The following is an 18,665-nucleotide window of genomic DNA, read 5'->3' on the forward strand; positions in this document are numbered from 1 at the left end:
TTTTGGTTTTTCAAGATAGGATTCCTTTGTGTAACCCTGGCTGTACTGGAACTAACTGTAGACCAGGCTTCCCTTGAACTCACAGATCCACCTGACTCTGCCTCCCCGAGTGCCACCACAGCCCAGCTAACAAGTGAAATATTTTTCTGCATACCTCTTTTAAGGAGCATAGAACTTAGGCACATACCTGTAATCCCAGCCTGCAGGAATTTGAGGCAAAAGGTTCACAAGTTAAAGGGTAGCCTGGTACACAGTAAAACCCTACATTGGAAAGAGAGAGAAGAGGGAAGAAGAGAAAGACAAGAAGGTGGTAGAAGGGCAAAAGGAAGGACATTAATTTTTGTGTTTAAGAAATTTAATGCAGGAACCAGAGAAATGGCTAAGCAGTTAATAACACTCACTAGCTGCTCTTCCAAAGGTCCTGAGTTCAATTCCTACCAACTACATCATGGTTCACAACCATCTGTAATGGGATCTGATGCCCTCTTTTGGTGTGTCTGAAGACAGCTACAGTGAATGCACATATATAAATAAAATAAATAAATACAGCTTTAAAAAGAAAATAAATTTAATATAAATAAAATATTCCTGGGCTACTATACCATCCAGATCAGAATTTCCCCAGTTGTCTCAATGATGTCTTGTGTAGCTGTTTTTGTTTGTTTTGTTTTGTTTTCTATAATCCAGGATCCAGTAAGAGCTCATGCGGTGCCTTTTACTGTCCTGTCTCTTAAACTTCCCTTACATAGAGCTCTTCTCTACTCTTTCTGCCTCCTCTGATTGCATTGGCATTTTGAAGGACCCAGTCCATGTGTTTTAGCTTTAGGTCATCAAACATTTATTAAATCCTCACTCTTTGCCCGATTCTATGCTGGATTTTGGGAGACAGCGGTAAGACAGACTGAGCCCCTGCATTCTGAAGCTGAGAGGGAAAGGCATGTGGCTAAGAGCACGGATCTGAGATGCTCCAGCCCAGCCACTTCTGATCAGCAAAGAGCATAAAAGACAGCGGCTGAGAGGTCTCGTGGGTGAGGGCAGATTAGCAGCTGAGTCCCTTCTGCAGAGTCAATGGGTTCTGTCGAGTACCAGGCATGTGGGAGCTAAAGGAAGGAGTTCCTTTGGATCCCTTACAAAAATGGCAATATGAGTCAGGAAATTTATTTTAATTCAGCTAGTTATTATGGATAGACACACTGGCTATGATTGGAATCTACCTTGCATTAACTTCTAGATCTGCTGTTTTGAGATTTGCTGGCTGCTACGTGTTAGGGGAATTTGTGCATTTGTTCTAGGACTCAAAGACTTGGGTTGTTTCTGCAGGATCATCCATCCATCCTCAGTGCCCTTGTTCCTGGGAGTCAGCTTGCTTATCTATTCAGACAGAGATAGAAAATCTCTAACTATAAAGCTTTAATGTAAATTGGCTTTCCTGCTGTGATGTTGGAGAAATGAGGGTGTGCCACTGCTCTTTGTATGTTAGTGGGCAGAGGCGAGGCCCTTGCTCTCTGCACACACCATCAATAAAAGGCAGCTCTTCTCCCAATCTTACTGCAAAAAGGTTGCTATGAGCATTCCTGGTGGAAGGTAGCCAGCAAGGGAGTGAGGAAAGGTGAAAGGGTGGAGAAGGAGTATGGAGAAAAGTCACAGGTAATAAATACTCCTAGGGGAGCCTGGAAAGGCAGGGAGGACTCAGAGTACAGAGAGTAGAACGTAGGGGAGGATTTGTAAGAAGACAGATTTCAGCTTTAAAGGAAGGGAGGGCATTTTAGCCATTAGTACTCTCAACAGTGACATGATTGCCAAAAATCCTCTAAGAGAATAGCAGCCAGTCGTGGGGTAGGGGAGGGTGTTCTTTGTCAAGCAGAAGTCACTGAACCTAGAGAGCATTGCATGGCTTGTTCAGCCTGCTTTATAGAACCCAGGACCACCAGCCCAGGAGTGGCACCACCCACAGCTAGATCTTATGGAGGCATTTCAACTGAAAGTCTGTCGTGTATCAAGCTGGCATGAGACTAGCCAGCACACCATCCTAAGCTTTAGGTCTGGTCTCAGCTTTAGGTTCCAGGGCCTGGTGACAGGACTCCACTGCCTGATATTGGCCATAGAGGTGCAGAATTGTCAAGAGATTCCCTTCGCAAAGACTTTCAGATGTGGGGTTGGGGATTTAGCTCAGCGGTAGAGCGCCTGCCTGGGGAGCACAAGGCCCTTGGTTCGGTCCCCAGCTCCTGGAAAAAAAAAAAAAAAAAAAAAAGACTTTCAGATGTCCCCTTGGAAGGCTCCCTGTGTATGGATAAACTTCTTCAGGGTTTCCTACGATGTAGTGAGAAGCATTCTGCTAAGTGTCAGAGTCGAGTTCTTACCCTGATCCTGGTCCCAGTGCCTGAGCTCCCCAGATTCCTTGGAATGTTTCTGTAGAACAGGGTCAGGACAGTAAGTCAGAGGCATTGAAGGAACAGGGTCTCTGCAAACAGGCCTTTAATCAGGTGTCATGGAGCATTTCTGAGGTGTCTTGCTGATCAGCACCTGCTTCTAAAGAATCCTCACATGAGGATTTACTGACTTGGTAATTAAAAGCACTTGCTCTGAAATTGTGAGGATTTGAATTTGAATCCCTACTACCCACATTAAAAAGTGGTTGTGGTTGTATGTCCTTGTAACTCCAACACTGGGGACCAAGGACAGGCAGATCTTGGGATCTCACTAGCCAGCCAGTTTAGTCCAAAAAACAGTGAACTCTGGGCTCAGTGACAAATCCTATGACAAGGGAACCAAGCAGAAAATGCCAGAGGAAGACATTGAGTGTCCTCTGACCTCCACACGTGTGTGAATGGGCACACGCGCGCGACACACACACACACACACACACACACACACACACACCCCTCCTCTGAGCATTCACATCCTTCCCACAGCCCTTACCCTATGGCTAGATCTTAGGACCAAGGAATTGCCTCCCACCTAAAGTAACTCTACTTCCTTTTAAGTTGTCCTTATCCAGAAAAGGCCAACTACTATCTCAGGCCAAGAGGAATAGTCTAGAGAGAACAGAGTCCAGAAAGGAATCTAAGTCCTGTGCTCCTGAGCCAGGAGCCATGATTGATACCCAGGCCCCCTGAGTCCTTGTAGAGCTTTATGTCTTGCTGCCTCTTGTTCCCTCGGGAAGGAATCTGGAGCCAGCACTCTGCCAGTCCCTCCAAGCCACTTCCTACTTTACCTCTGGTTTTATTACTTTCCAGGTGAAACCTTTGTCCTGGGCAATAGCCTGACGAGGTCCTTGGAGACACACTCAGACCTGATGGACTCTGCCTTGAAGCCTGCCAACCTCGTCAGCACGTCCCAGACCCTCCGGACTCCTGGCTATCGGCCCTTGCTTCCCTCCTGTGGCCTTCCATTGAGCACTGTCTCTGCTGTGCGCAGGCTCTGCTCTCGGGGTAAGCTGACCAGGGGCTCTCTGGCCCTCGTGACTCCTTGCCCTTTCTTCTTCCCTTGTTCCTGGGATCAAAGAGTACTAAGAGAAACTAGTTTTGCTGCCCTACTGGGTGTTAGGACTGGGGACTCACTTTTGTACCTTGCCCAGACACCTGGGATATTATTGGTGTTCTGGGCTTGGTTTTAAAAAAAAAAAACAAAGCCATAAATTGGGAGCCAAAGACCTAGAACTAAAAGGGACAGGGGGAAGGGATTGTTCTTCCAGCTTTTAACTGTTTATTGGATACATCTGTCTTTTGTAATACAAATTACTTTTTTTCAAATGTATACAGGAGATACACTTTAAAAAGATACATGCAAAGCAATAAAGATATATAATTGATAGTGTGAAATTGCAGAAAGGGACAGCTAATCCCAACTGTGCCTTCAAGGCCCACTTCTTTGGAGGGTGGCATCTTGTTTGAGACTAGATGGATGGCCATGTCTCATCTGGGGAACAGAGACAACTTTCCAGGAAGAACAGAATGGGGCTAAAGGTAGAGGAGAATGGGTCGTATCAGAGCTGTATGGCTTTGGTATTGCTGAAACATAATGTCAAAGGTCAGGGCTTTTATTGTGGGAAAACTTCAAACTAAAAAGTTTGGAGTTGATCAGCCTAGCAGAGCTAGGCCACCAGTGGTAGCTGATCAGAGGCAAGACACAAACAGAATTCTGTCTGAATAATGGAGTGCTGGCCTGAACCTGAACTGGAGGGACAAGACTAGAAAGAATGGGCCAGAACAGAAGTGAGAAAGGCCTAAAAATTAGGGCATTGTTAGATGTGAAACTACTCACTAGATCAATTTAGAAAAGCCTGAAGATAGTGAGGAAGGAGGGAGTGGGAACTGTCCCCTAGGTTGAGATATCTAGATGCAGTTTGCTGAATGGTGTGCCATTCACTACAGAAGACCAAGAGATGGAAGGGAGGGGAGCTTTAGTCATCTTGGAGATGCACAGCAGACAGCAGCTAGTGCAGGTCAGATTTACAGGAAGAGTGCAGTGCTGGAGTTGAGTGTTTGGGAGTCACGGGGACATCAGTTACTGTTGAAACTTTATACGTAAATGAGTTCCCAGAAGGAAAAGTGGGAAGAAAGGAACAGCTTACCAAAATGGGTGCCTAGTAGGCAAAGTTGGAAAAGTGGGAGCAGGAGCAGGGGCTTACACAGGAGGAAAGGTACCCAGTGGGAGGAGAAGGGGGGAACTGGTTGGGTGGTGGTTGGACACTCCAAGAATGTTTAGTGGCAGACCTGAGGAATATCTGCACAACTCGGTAACTGGTAGGTAGTTGGTGATCTTATCAAGAGACATGGGGAGGGTACTGCCATGAGTTGAGCAAATATGAAGGGAGAATTTGATCAAAATAAAGACAGATGAAAGATCCTGTGAGTGTAAAGGAATTGTTCCCGAGTCGAGCACTGAGCATAGCTGTCCAGAGACGACTGGGACTGGGGGGGGGGGGGTTAAGACTGTAGCCAAGAAGAAAGGAATGGTGGGAAGTAGTCAGCGTCCAGAGCACAGGCAGATGGGTTAGAGGATACAGGAAGAAGACTGCCAGCAGTGAACAGAGACAGGACTGAACAGGGAGGGCTTTAGGAGTACTGAAAGATGAGACCATTCATACAGACAATGAGACACAGTGGGTAAAGAATAGAATGTCTGCCAGAAATTCAGGAGGCCAGCTGTGGTGGAGATTAGCTTGTGAGAGCTGTGGATTTCTTTTGTTTCTTAGAGTCTCCTGTAGGAGGTAAGACAAGACAGTTTGGAAGTCAACTGTCTTTTTATGGTGTACTAGTAAGACAAGGAGCAGGAAGGAGGACAACGTGTAGAGTTCAGCAGAGCTGGAAGAAGCGCTGTGGGGATCATTGGAAGCTAAGCATTATAGCATAACAGCTCTGGGATCCATCTCGACAGAGCTCAAAAGATGAGCAGTTGGTATCACAGAAGGCCATGGTTAAAATCCTGACGCAATTTGTTCCAAATGCTGATAAGCATCTTAGCGCAGTAGGTATGTGAAGTAGAAGAGAGGTGACCGTCACTGGAGGTGTGAGAGTTTAGTGGATTGCCCCCAGAAGGAACTGGGGTGGAACAGAAAGTAGTGAGTCATGCACCAAAAATGGGAATGTAACACAGCTTTGTTGATAAATAGTAGTGCTCAGAAAGAAGAGATGGTCGGATATGTAAGTTTAGCTTCGAAACACAGGCGTTTCATAGGAAGGTGATCTAGAAATACCAACAAGAAGCCAAGCAGATGTACTATGCTCAAACCCTAGCCTCCCTGAGCCCAGAGTATGCAAAGTGTAGAAAAACAAAACGATCCCAGTAACAAAAAGTAAAAGATGCCTTTATGTGAGAGACGTCATGAAGACTGAGACAGAAGCAGCAGCCCGTGTTATACCCCAGCCTAGCAAGGGGAAATGAAGCAGAAAGAGATGCCAAGCAGAGATGGAGCAGAGACATGGCTCCCTCAATTCCCTTGCCTTGAGACATGGATAAGTTGTCTCTCTCACCTCAGGTCTCTTATGTGCAAAGTGCTCCCCATGAAGAATGGAAATTCTCATATCAACCTGGTCTTTCCACAGGAGTGTTAAAAGGAACAAGGGAAAGAAGGGATGTGGAATCATTTTGGAAACTAAATCATTCCCCAGGTATGTGGGGAGCTACTGTGATTTTCATCTCCACCAAGGCAGGGTCTGGTCCTGGTAGGGATGCATTGTGATGGCTCTCTCTTCTTAGCCCAGATGGTACTGTGGTATCAGCTCTCCCCTCTTTAAACATATCATGAGTCCTTGTGCCAGGTTATACTCAACTCTTTTGTCCATGAAGAACCTCTAAGGCTGGAGGAGTTTACCTGATGAGCTGTAGATTGCTTGTGTCAAAAAGGAATTCGAGTTTTATTTCATTAATTCAGAAGATCAGACATATGTATGCTACCCTGCTCCCTTATAGATGTGCTCTACCTGATCCTGTCATCCTCGCACTGGTATAGTCTGCCTTCTCTAAGTGTGGAGGTGAGGACACTGAGCTCAGCTCTCTACAGAAAAAGGAACAGGGCAAGTCAAGGATAAGGCACTAACTCGTCTCCTCCTTAGCTAGGTAGTCTTAAGCTAGTCACTTCACCTCACTGGCCTCTGACCCTCCTTTCTATGCTGAAGATGGGGTTAACACCTCCTTCAAGTGCTGTTTTAGAGGTCACAGGAGCTGAGAACAGTAGGTCTCCTAACTTGTAGACTGCTGTTCTTAGATCCAGCTGCTCTCCTGACTATCTCTGCAGTGTACTATGTGGTGTCTGTCACCTAGACTATCACCAAGACTCCCCTTGCCCTGAACACCTATTCTCAGCAGACTGTAAGTGAGCCTTCTCCCGGGTTAGTACCTCACTCATCTAGCAAAGCTACCTGAGCAGTCAGCAGTTGTCAGTGATACACATGGTTCTCTATCTTCACCACCCTGCCCTCTTCCCCTCAGTAAGCAAACACGTGGCCTCATGAGTCACCTCACAGGCATCACCTCACATGTCACCTCACATGTTGCCTCCCATTGTTTCTGCCTTGTTCCCTTCCTGCTAATCTTAAACATGCCAACTGTTCTGCTGCTTCAGGTCTGTGCTCAGATGTCATTTCATGAGTGCCTCTCTGGCTGTCACACAGATTAAAACTTCTGCCACCCACCCTGTTGAATTTATATTCTAATGGAGGTTGGCTGACAAACATAAGTGCATAATAGTATTCAATATGTGAATTATTAGTGCCTTTGTTCTGCTGTAGCAATTACTATAAAGTAAACTGCTTACCAACAACAGAAATGTATTTCTCCCAGTTCTAAAAGCTGGAAAACCAAGACGAAGGTGTCAGCATGTCCTACAGACTTGGGTGGGTGTTCCCCCTTGGGATTCCTTCATAAAAGGCACACTGATCTTTTTATTAAATTTGAGCTTTGCCCTAACTCCTAATATAGTCACTGTTGAGGGTTAGAAATGTCAACATAGGAATTTGAGGAAAACACAATACAGTTAACAGTATGTTGTATAATGTGTATGTGTATAAACCTGCATGTGTATTTATATGTGAATAAACACACAGACCTCCTAGCCCTCATTAAAGGCATTAGCTGGATGGCCCCAAAGGGCATATTTGCACACAGACGGCTCAACCACACCTCCTCTCTCCAGAGTATGTGAGCTGCTTCCATTTTTGCCATCGCAAAGGACTTGTAGTGAGAGGGACAATTACTAACTAGCTTGCAGAGACCCCTCCTCCTTGCAGTCCTTAGCACCTTAAAAACCCCTGAAGGTATCTATCCTCTAATCATCTGCTCTCTTAGCACTTCTGCTCTTGTCTGCTCAGTGCCTGACCACAAGCAGGAAGGGTTTGCTAAAGCTCTACTAGCCTTAAACTTAACATCAGGAAAGGTCAGACTGGCCAGCTAGTGTGCTTTCAGTCCTAAGACCCATAGGGCAGGCAGGCAGGCAGGCAGGAGGAAGTAGGGCAAGAATACCATTCTTAGCTCTGCCCCCAGGTCGTGTGTGACGTAGGGTGTCTACAGGTGCAAAGATACATGGGATAGGGCAACTGTCTGGAGAACAGGTTGTAACCAACACAGGAGATACTTTGAGGGCTGTTTATTTCAGCATTGAAACTGATGTGGTCCTAGGAGCCAAGACCTCCTTAAATAAGCTGGAGTTTGCCTGAAGAGCTGCAGAGACTGAAGGAAGAGGGGAAGACATGCGGCAGAGGGGCTATATATACAACAGTGGATGACCAAAATAATCAGATCCCAAATCACACAGGGAAAAAGAAGAGCTATGTTTCAGCCACACTGAGATAAAAGCTGTAAACAGGGTCCTAAATTAATAGAGATTCCTGGCAGCCAAGGCAGCAATCATGTTTTGTTTTGTTTGTTTTGTTTTGTTTTGTTTTGTTTTGTTTTGTTTCATTCTACCCTAGTTCATGAGACTGTAGGGAAGCCACCTGTTCTTCAGCCCTTGGGAAAGGCCCCAGAGTATGCTGCACAGTTTATCTGCAGGCCCAAGGAATTGGCTCCCCAAAGCCAAAGCAAAAATAAGTACCCACTTCTTCCTGTCCCACCACCAAACTAGGAAGTGGTCCCCTTACATTGATACCTACGTCAGATTTAATGTGAGTCACTGCCCCAGTGTAAAATTTCCAAAAGCTGGACCTGCATTACAGAATGAAGTGGTGACTTCTCTTCTTGAACATTCTGCATTCCCTGGGCCACCTCCTATCGTCTGCTCGCACCTCCAAGGCCATGGACGTGAAGTTGTTTCATGCACTGTGCTAAGTGCCCTTCTGTCCTTCAGGGTCAGATCGACACCTGGAGAGCCGAGATCCCCCTCGCCTAAGTGGCCGGGACCCCTCCTCATGGACAGTGGAGGATGTGATGCAGTTTGTCCGGGAGGCTGATCCTCAGCTTGGATCCCATGCTGACCTCTTCCGAAAACATGTAAGTGCCTCTGTCTTACTTCCTGTGTGTGCTGTAACCAACAGATCTTAGCGGGCATGGCTGTCTGCTCTGCGCCCATTGGAACATAATGCACAATGCCTTCTTAAGCAGACCCCACTGGGCACTGAGCTTACCTCCATCTCCGCACAGGCTCGCATTGAGCCGCTTCCCCGGGTTTGTGGCCTGGGGTTCAGTTCCAGGTTACAGGGCTCTTTCTCTAGGGAGCTTTACCCCTGTCTGCATTGGTATGAGATTCAAGGACTTTAGCCAAGGTAAAGAATCCTAAGCAAGTGGCCCCTGCTTCCTTCTTTATGGGCCCCCGTCCTCTGCTGAACTGTGAGCCCAGTGGTCCCTTAGAGAGACCACTTGGGTCCATGCTAGGCATTGCTCTTGCCCTCCTTCTCTGACCACACCCCAATTATAGGGCTCAACGCCATTTCCCTACCTCCACTGCTGCTTGATGCCATTCTTCCTGTGGTCATAGAGACAAAGTCTACCCCCTGTCACTAACCATCTAGTCTTTTAGGTAGGTGGGTTAGCAGGGGCTCCAGAGCAGGCCTGGACTCAGTGTCTATAGAGCCTGCATAGATGCACTGACTGAAAGCAGCCCCCAGCAGCAGAGAAGAAAAGGTGCAAGTAGCCTGTCCTCTAGTGCCTGCCTGGGAGAGGCGCTCAGAGTGACAGGGAGGGAGCAGGCAAGCCTGACTGCACCATGTGCCTAACACTGCTCTGGATGGTCTTTGATTGGCACTTGAGGCAGTCAGAGCAAGCAGACCTCTGACGGTGGCTCTTCCCCACCCCAGGAAATCGATGGCAAGGCCCTGCTCCTGCTGCGCAGTGACATGATGATGAAGTACATGGGCCTGAAGCTGGGGCCTGCCCTCAAGCTCTCCTTTCACATTGACCGGCTGAAGCAGGGCAAGTTCTGAACAGGAGGCACTCTTCTCCCAGGAAGCCGCCAGCCAGCTCCCAGGCACCGTAGTAGGGCTCTGGGTGACCTCAGGACTCTAGGAGGCTGGAAAGCCACCACTGCTACCCTTCCTGCCCTGATGCGTCCTTCCATGAAGGACTGAGGAGGGAACAGTGGGTAGGGCTGGTGCTGCTCTTCCCATTAGCCTGCTGTGGCTCCCGGGCCCTTCTATTTATTTCTCAAGGCTAGCCAGCCTCTCACCACAAGTTTAGACTGAGCACCTTTCAAGAGATGAGGAAGACGCCAACCCTAGGACCTTGAAAGGCCCTGGTACCCAGGCCCCTTACCACCTCCTGGGCTTGGCATAGTGTCCCATGGCCCCCAGCTCATGCCTTCTCACTGGATCCCCAGACTCTGAACTTATGGTGCAGACCTTTTTAAAGAAATCTTTTCTTATTGCTAATTTATTGCTTCTCGCATTTGGACTTAATGCTTCTCTTGCACCAAACATTTTTTTTGGAAGAGGGAGACCATCCTCTGTGGTCCAGAGAGGGCCTCTCCAGAGAAGCGTGGCCCTATTTCAGAAGACACTGCCCTAGGGCCCTTCTTCTCTGGAATGGACAAAGTATATGGCTCACTGAGCATAAGGTGAAGGTCCCTCTTCCTACACTGGGTCCTCTGTAGCCCCAGCCTTCATCTCTGATGGAGTTTTCCCCTCACCCTGCCCACAGCTCCCTGCCCTGGTCAGAATTGCTGCAAAAGATGGGGCCTGATGCTATTAGGTCACGGGGCCCCAATGGTGGGATGGAGGACCTCAAGGCTGGAGGTTGTCCTCGCTCCTGTACTTCCTCCTAAGCAAGTCAGCAGCACTGCTGCCCCCACTGCCATCTGAACTATTTTATGTCAGTTTGTTTATAAATAAAGACCAATACAAATGCCTATGTCTTCTTAACCAGTTGACATCCAAAGCACTCAGCAAGCGGGTTGGTTACCCCTTCACTTTGTCTTGGCTCTGACACATGTAGAACAAGGAGCCTCAGCCAGATTATCCCTAGGAACTCTTCTTGACTCACAGTCCAAAAGAACAGGCTACGTCCAAGTGCTCACAGCACCTTGCAGGCCCCAGGCTCTCCCCTAGTTGCTTCCCTCTGTCAGGTTGACAATTGTTAGTACTACAGTTTCATCAAGCCAATAAGCAGTCCAAGGGCTAGCAAGTCCCAGAAGCCTCAGTAGGCTGCTTTATCCTCCTCTTCATGGGGTGAGCAAAGAGGCAATACAAACAGGCCTTCATAGCATCCACTGCACGGACCAGGGCCTGGCACTCAAGGACCATACAGCCCATGGGCTTACAGTGGGAACAGATTTACAGAAGGTGGAGAAAACTGTCTGCAGCCAGTGTAGGACAAGGCAGCCTGACATACTAGCCAGGGAACATACCAGGCTTCACTGTTGCGGTGTGAGTGGGAGCTGTGGGACTGCTGTGACAGGTGTGGCTACAGGGGTGACCCATTTAGCACCTGCCAAGTCTTCATAGAGCCTCATTTGACCATCTTGTGGAGCTAAGCCTCTTCTTGCCTAGGCACCATTGCCTTTCTCTTTCCCTGAAGCTCCCTGCCCAAGCCTCTGCCTCCAACCCCACATGCCACAAAAGTTCAGGCATGCCTTCAAAATGGCTGCCCATAGGAAGGCAAACAGCTACTCGATTGAACTAGTCACTGTGGCCTCCCCCTTGTTCCCAGTAATCAGGGATACTAGGAGTAGGAAGTGTGTAATGAAGTATTTATCTGGGAGCTAACAGGACTTGGTGTTTGCTGTGTCAAGCCTGGGGACCTGTGTTTGATCCCCGAAATTCAAAGGGAGGAAGGAGAGAACCAACTCCAGAATTGTCCTTTGACAGCCACGTGTGCCATGATTCGTGCACTGATTCTTTCCCATTATAGACAGTAATAAATCAGTTTTCTTTTGGGTTCTCTTTTTTTTCTTTTTTTTTTCGGAGCTGGGGACCGAACCCAGGGCCTTGCGTTTGCTAGGCAAGCGCTCTACCACTGAGCTAAATCCCCAGCCCAAATCAGTTTTCTAATAATCATAAAAAGCGCTTTCCTAAACTAAGCCCCTCTAAGGCAGAGGCTGCATGTCACTCAAGCAGTAGATAGCTCTATTCCTCAAGATGGCTGGCTGATTTTCAGTTCCTTCTAGATAGCAATAACAAGAAATGTCTGTTTGACACAGAGAGGAGCCTTGTATCAGGGGAGCCCTGGACCACACCATGTACATTTTGGTGCATCCTGGGAGCAGCTAGATCCTGTCAGCAGTGTTCAGTGGGGATTAGGGACCAAGGAAGGAAGTGGAGACTTTAGACAGCAGAACCAAAAGAGATGGTAACAGGTGGCTTGTGTTAGCACTGAAGGCTGGAGGGGTGGCGTAGAGGGAAGAAGTGTCTTCAGGTCCTCAATTCTAGATTCTACTCCAAGGGCCCCCATGGCCAACCTGTGTCCTGGGTGAGTAGCTGTGTCTGGTTACATTGTCTAGCAGACACTCTAGCACTCAGTCCTGTTTGTCTGAACCAGAAGGCATTGTTGGCCTTCATGAGATCACAGAAGCTGTTACACAGGCCCCGCCCACTCCCTAGACCCTGATTCTCTCTGTCTCCATGCCAAGTCCTAAGTGTCCTGGGTCAAGGAGTTATGGGAACTCAGGGTTGACACCTCCTATGCCCCTACAGGAGCCAGCAGGACATGAAGATCATAGGCCTCCTCTTTCCTCCTCCTCCTCCTGCTTGCCCTGAATGCCCCCACTGCAGCAGCTGTGGTGGCTCTTGGACTCCGACTACCTCAAGGATCCAGTCTGGAAAGATGCAGGCTGCTGGTGCCTGCCACCTAAGTTGGAGGCTGGGGGTGTGGGGGTGAGTGCAAGGTTCATTTTGCACGTGTGTGTGTGTGTGTGTGTGTGTGTGTGTGTGTGTGTGTGTGTGTGTGTGTGTGTGTGTGTAAGCTTCCAAGCCTAGGTAAGGTGCAAGGAACTATCTCTAATTCCTGAGCTACCTCAAGTTTTATGTATATATACAAAGGCCCTTTTTATGGGGAGGGACCATAGTTGTTGTCTGTATGCCAGAACCCCCAAACCTGCCAATCCAATCCTAAATAGTTTCAGTGACCCACACTAGCCTCCTAGCAGGTTAGAGTCGGTGGGAAAGGCAGCCCTTAGTTTGGAACTATGGCCACTACTCTGAGGCCCATTTTAACCATCTTGCTAGGGTTCTTAGGCTTTTAAGAACCTTCTGGAAATCAAGAAATCCCAGAGGCAGCCAGAAGGTCCTAGATACAGACTGAGGCATATTTAGAGGGTAGAAACCTCAAAGATTCCTCCTAACCCTTCAGCAAATCCCTTCTCTGCCCACAGGCCCAGAGGCCTGGCTCAGCACCGCCTGGCTCTTTCCTAGGCACCCAAGGGGGTTACTTGGTTACTTGCCCTCTGCCCTTTCTTTCTGACCCTGCCTAGCCTCTGCCCGTCTACAAGTTTCCAGAAGCCTCAGCACCTGTGAGTCCATTGGGAAGCCCTGGCCAGTCTGAGAGCCAAGCCCAGGAACAATCAGCAGTGAAGACGACCAGATTCCCTTCTGAGGACGACCACCATGACCCTCAGGAAGAGATCAGCGCAGACAAAGATGTGGGAGTCTCCTGTGGTGTCCCAGGGGAAACCGTCCCTGCTAGAGCTGCCTCTGAAAGAGTCCCTGCCCAAGGACTCCGGCCTCAAGGCAGTTCCCAGCACACATACTCTTTACGTGGGCCACCTCAACCCCCAGTTCTCTGTGCCTGTGCTTGCCTGCTTGCTGCGAGACACCCTAGAGAGGCTGGAGCTGCCAGTGGCCCGGGAGCAAATCGAGGTAGTGAGGCGGCCACGGAACACTTATGCACTGGTACAGGTGGCTGCCCCCAAGGCAGTGCTGGCCTCCCTCCCCTGGCGCCTGCAGATGGCCTTGGAGGAGCAACTAATCCTCAAAGAGCTCACAGCCCGTGGCAAGGAGCTGGTACTGAGTGAGGGCTTGGAGTCCCTACACCACAGGGAGGTAAGTGCAGTTTACCCAAGTGAGCCCTGAAGTGCATGAAGAGACCTGAGTGTGGATGCATGAGGAACTGTGCATACCCAAGGGATCTGACCCTTTTGCTAAAAGGGAGACTAACTCTTAGGGACCCTTTTGCATTCCAGTCAGGTTTGGGCCTGGAACATAGCAAGTCCTGATTTTCTCCTTGGTCTACCTCATTTGTTCATTGACAAACACTAAGCAAGGCTGAGGCAGACAACCTATGCTCTGTCCTTGTCAAGCCCTCCCAAGAACAGAACCAACTCTGCCAGCCCCAGAATTGAGGTGGCTGTATAAGGACAGGCAAGTCCTCACTGCCCACTGGAGGCAAATTTATAGGGGACGTAAGAATCACAGAAGGCAGAGGAAAGATGTTGAGGTGGTGATGTAGGACAGGTAATCTCTGGTACTCAGGCTGGAGGCCACCAAGGCAACTGAGGGAAGGAGGCTGGGCCAGATCTACAGGGGAAAGCAGGGTGCAGGCCAGTTTTGTCGGGGGTGAAAGGTTATGCTACCAGTACCAAGGTCTTCTGTTCCAAGGACAATCCATGGACTTGAATAGTGGAACTAAGCGGTTCTGGGATAACCTTTTGATACATGTGCACCTATTATGTTCATCTTCTCATGGGAGTTGCTGGGCTACTGGGGCTCTGTCCGTCTCCACGCACCAGCCCAGCTGAGAGTCAAGCCTTGTAGAGGTGAAGGCACGGAGACCTGGGAAGTGGGAGTGGCCACCGAACTGGCTTTTATTGATGCTGAGAATAGGAAGAGGAAGCTGATAGGCTGTGGAGACCCTATGGAGGTGGCTATGCAGAAACAAACTGCCAGAGCCCTAGAGACAAAGCAGAAGCCACAAAGGGACTCAGGAGGGGCAGAAAGAGCTAAGATTCAGAGGACTTCATTAGCCAGGAAGTAGCTGGCAGACAGACATTCAGGGACAACAAAGGAAGGGTCCCTCAATTCAGGGACCTGCATCTCTGCCCAGAGGACTGCAGGGCTACCAAATGCCTCCTAGGAACATCTGGGCCTGGGACCCTATTACACATTCCAAGTAGAGAAAGACTGGCCCATGGGCGTGCTGGCTACCAACTTCAAAGTGACAATCTTCTTACCCACCCAAGCATCCTACAGCAGGTGCCAAGGAAGAACCAAACCCAAGAGCTGGCTTGAGCCCTTGGGCCAGCATTAGCTTTTGCACATATATGGAATTGGGCTCTCAGCCTGGAAGACTGCTAGGGAAAATGTGATGGGGGTCCAGATGGCAGTCCTTTAAGGTAGGGTCACCTGTTTTCTGCCTTTGCCTATACACCCAATCTTGCCCTCACCCCAGCAGGACGACAGCGGTCCAAGCCCAAGCCACAGCCCTGGCCCAAGCCCTGGCCCAAGCCCTGGCCCAAGCCCAGGCTTCAGGCGCCCACCACTGCCCCAACTGGCAGACCCTCCCCCTAACTGGGGCTCAGCTGGGCGTCGGCAGATCTCTCAGAACCGACCCAGTGGCGTGCGCTCTGACAGTGCCATTGTACACCAGAAGATCCTGGGCCAGGAGCAGCTATTCCAGGGAGCCTTCCTTGGCAGCGAGACACGGAACATGGAGTTTAAGCGAGGTGGTGGTGAGTACCTGAGCCTGGCTTTCAAGCACCATGTGCGGCGCTACGTATGTGCCTTTCTCAACAGTGAAGGGGGCAGCCTGCTCGTAGGTGTCGAGGACAGTGGCCTGGTGCAGGGCATCCACTGCAGCCACCGTGATGAGGACCGCACACGCCTGCTGGTAGACTCCATCCTGCAGGGCTTCAAACCCCAGGTCTTTCCCGATGCCTACACCCTTACTTTCATCCCTGTCATAAGCACAACCATGACCAGCGTGCCTCTCAAGGTGAGCTACAGGTCATCACGTAGGACTGTGACGCTGCTGAGCAGCACGGGGTGGGAAGCAGCAACGGGAGCGAGCTTAAGGGAAGGAGCCTACCAGGCTGCCTTCAGGAGCCAAAGCATGGGACTGCCCCAGTGGAGCTGGGACTACCACCACCAGATGTGGCACCTCTGAGCCTCCATTGCCCCTGCCAAGGTACTCCGCCTGACGGTGCACACCCCCAAGGCCCAGGGTGAACCACAGCTATACGAGACGGACCAGGGGGAGGTTTTTCTAAGGCGTGATGGGAGCATCCAGGGCCCACTGTCAGTTGGCGCCATCCAGGACTGGTGCAGGCAGGTGAGGAGGATCTGGCCAAGGTGGGCTGGCGTCAAGCTGACTCAGACACCACCAACCATTAACCCCAAAGTGTTAGGCAAGCCTAGAGAAGGGAGGACTTGGATAGAAGGAACTCTGCCACCTCCTCCCACAATTCACTGCTCAGTGGTTAAAGGAACAGTGCCAGCAGTCATTTTAAAATTGGTACCCAATTCCATAGCACAAAGCCCCACCTACCCGAAAGGCCAAGGGATCAGAGATCAAGGGACTAGGCTGCTGAGATCCCATAAGGAAACTAGAAAGGGGTGTGCACTTACTGAAGGAGAGCCTGGTGAGGAGGTAGGGAGGGCTGAGTCCCAAGGAGAAGCCTTTCTATAAGTGAACCACCAGATGGTAGAAGGCAGAGGGTAAGGGAGCTACACTGGGGCAGTAGTCAGGTGGTGATCAGGTCCCTACACCAGCCCTTGAAAGGCTGCAAACCAGTGGATGGCATACAGGCAACCTCAAGACCCTTGTCAGAGGCAGCAGCATGGTCAGGGCCCCCAGGCTGCATCCCATCCCTGGAGGGAGCACGGCCTAAGACAATGGTAGCCTAACTGTCCACTGCCACGCTGCTGACCTCAGAAGTGGACGGCCGAGCTGAGCAAGCTGGAGGAGAAGGTGGATGTGTTAACGCTGGAAAAGGAGCAGCTTCAGGAGCAGCTGAGGCAGCGCCAGACACTGTCCTGCAGCTGTTGTGTCCTGTGAGGATATGAGGAGGATGGGGGCTAAGACTTGGAACAAAACATACCTGGGCCATCTCCTCTCTCAGCATTGCACACACAGGAGCCATGTGGGTTCACCTCAGAGTGGGCACAGTAACATAGCTAATAAACAGCTCTTGGCACATCCTCAAGGAGCCCTGCTTTCAGAAAACTTGGCTCGTCTTCTAGAGCTGAGCTCTAAGGGGCTGTAACTCTAACTCCAACTCAGTGCACCTTTTGCCTAAGCCAATTACAGTGGGCTAGGAAATCTGTCACCCTGGAAAGGCCACTTGCAGCCAGCAGGACCTACTTGGTAACCAGTTACTGGGCATGAATGGGCACCCTGCAGCTCTCACCCAACCTGCTAAAACTTTCGTGCCGTCACTCCTTAAGCTGCATGCACAGGAATCCCTGGTCATCTCTTGGTCAGCCGCCAGAGGCTACTGCATCACAAATCTCATACCCAGCCCATGTCTGCTCAGGAGCCAGAGCCCACGCCCTCAGCACTGTAACCCCCAGCACCCACCACAGCTCTGCCCTCAGACCAAGCACATAGGGCAACAGTGCCTAACTGCCTCAGTCTTGATACCTGTGAGACAGTGACAGTGGGTAGGGGGCATTATGTCACCATCATATAGTATCTGGTATCTTGCTGGCTGTGGCAGAACAGTCATTCACAGGAGGGGTCTAGCCAGACAAGACCACTGCCTCACCACTGACACAAAAGCCAGAGCTAGATCCTGCCACACCTGTCCTGTCCACACACATTTCCTAAGAAAGCCACCTATGCTAGATCCTCCTGCTGCCCCTTACACCAGCCATGTGTGCCACGGCAACCAACCCACTCCCACCTCTGCACGGGGTGGTCTGTGCCTAGAACCCTCTTGCTTCAGAGCTGCAGGACTTTAGCTTCCCCTCCAGGCTGGCCTTGAACTTGTGTCACTCCTGCTTCAGCACTCCACCCCCCCAAATCACACCAAGATGCTAGGATTCTAGGCAAGAGCAACTCCCCCACCCCCACCCCTGCCAGCTTCCTTCTTTTTCTTTCCATAGCCATGCCATGGTTTCTCCCATTAAAATACACGCTGCAGTTAGGCAGTCTGTGTCCAGAACACATGCGGGCTTGTGGTGGGTGCCTAACAATTACCTAATAAGACAATCGTGACATTTGCCCTCTGAGCTACCAGATAATCATGGGAATATTGACCTTTTTCAAGAGAAGGGTTTCCATGAAACCCTTCAGTTATCAGCTCTCTCTTCCTTGAGGTTGTTGGCCTCATTCAGAGTGGGGGCCAGAAAAGAAAAAAAAAGATGGTGAGTGCTGCATTGGATCCTCTTTGATACATGTGCACACATAAACTGGCTTTGAAAACCCATGCCCCACTCACCAGACACTGGACACCCCCTGGACCATTCACTACTCTAGACCGGATTTTCCTGGGTAACAAGGTAAAAACCCAACCCTTGCCAGTACTCAGAATGCATCCAGGAACCAGACATGATCATAAATGTTCATGACAGATCCTGAAACTCCCTTTACCCACACACTGTTGTCCCCAGTGCTACATAAAGAATGCACTCCTGGACTGGAGAGATGGCTCAGTGGTTAAGAGCTCCAACTGCTCTTCCAGAGGTCCTGAGTTCAAATCTCAGAAACCACATGGTGGCTCACAACCATCTGTAATGAGTTCTGATGTCCTCTTCTGGTGTGTCTGAAGACAGCTACAGTGTACTCACATACATAAATAAATCTTAAAAAAAAAAAAAATGCACTCCCGAGGCTGAGTTTTGGCTCAGTGATAGAGCTCTTCATTC

At 49.7% G+C, this 18,665-nt stretch overlaps 3 protein-coding genes across 55 annotated transcripts in view; 2 read left to right on the forward strand and 1 right to left on the reverse strand.

The window, feature by feature from the left end:
• Scmh1 (Scm polycomb group protein homolog 1) overlaps nucleotides 1–10,777 on the forward strand; it is a 124,621-nt gene extending 113,844 nt beyond the window's left edge. For 18 of the 45 annotated variants that reach the window (XR_015619859.1, XR_015619861.1, XR_015619867.1 and 15 more), the window contains 4 exons: nucleotides 3,237–3,431; nucleotides 6,048–6,113; nucleotides 8,786–8,928; nucleotides 9,732–10,777. Coding sequence is in view for 32 of the 45 variants with exons in the window: in XM_087549916.1 (XP_087406042.1) it covers nucleotides 3,237–3,431; nucleotides 6,048–6,113; nucleotides 8,786–8,928; nucleotides 9,732–9,857 (530 nt within the window). In the remaining 13 variants the exon portion in view is untranslated. Of the gene's footprint in view, nucleotides 1–3,236; nucleotides 3,432–6,047; nucleotides 6,114–8,785; nucleotides 8,933–9,731 lie in introns of all 45 variants that reach the window. The other 27 variants (XR_015619862.1, XR_015619869.1, XR_015619868.1 and 24 more) reach the window with 4 other exon arrangements.
• Ctps1 (CTP synthase 1) overlaps nucleotides 1–18,665 on the reverse strand; it is an 84,943-nt gene that overhangs the window by 35,897 nt on the left and 30,381 nt on the right. The window lies entirely within an intron of this gene.
• On the forward strand, nucleotides 12,424–16,997 carry Slfnl1 (schlafen-like 1). 4 transcript variants are annotated; one of them, XM_087550615.1, is made up of 5 exons: nucleotides 12,424–12,740; nucleotides 13,337–13,904; nucleotides 15,253–15,792; nucleotides 15,985–16,128; nucleotides 16,732–16,997. In XM_087550615.1, exons 2-5 carry the CDS (start codon nucleotides 13,470–13,472, stop codon nucleotides 16,852–16,854), a joined length of 1,242 nt encoding a protein of 413 aa, XP_087406741.1. In that variant the 5' UTR covers nucleotides 12,424–12,740; nucleotides 13,337–13,469; the 3' UTR covers nucleotides 16,855–16,997. The 4 variants fall into 4 exon arrangements, with proteins under 4 accessions (XP_087406741.1, XP_087406742.1, XP_087406743.1 ...); NM_001024347.1 differs by having other exon boundaries at nucleotides 12,520–12,740; nucleotides 15,250–15,792; XM_087550616.1 differs by lacking the exon at nucleotides 15,985–16,128 and having other exon boundaries at nucleotides 12,466–12,740; nucleotides 15,250–15,792.

This window comes from Rattus norvegicus, chromosome 5, assembly GCF_021556685.1.
Source record: "Rattus norvegicus strain SHRSP/BbbUtx chromosome 5, alternate assembly SHRSP_T2T, whole genome shotgun sequence".
Taxonomy (NCBI): domain Eukaryota; kingdom Metazoa; phylum Chordata; class Mammalia; order Rodentia; family Muridae; genus Rattus; species Rattus norvegicus.

Bases quoted from the DNA above. Each gene is read 5' to 3' on its own strand.
- Slfnl1 (NM_001024347.1), top strand. From the start codon at position 13,470: ATGACCCTCAGGAAGAGATCAGCGCAGACAAAGATGTGGGAGTCTCCT. The intron at 13,905-15,249 runs GTAAGTGCAGTT...CCCTCACCCCAG, and splicing joins AGTCCCTACACCACAGGGAG to CAGGACGACAGCGGTCCAAG. The intron at 16,129-16,731 runs GTGAGGAGGATC...TGCTGACCTCAG, and splicing joins TCCAGGACTGGTGCAGGCAG to AAGTGGACGGCCGAGCTGAG.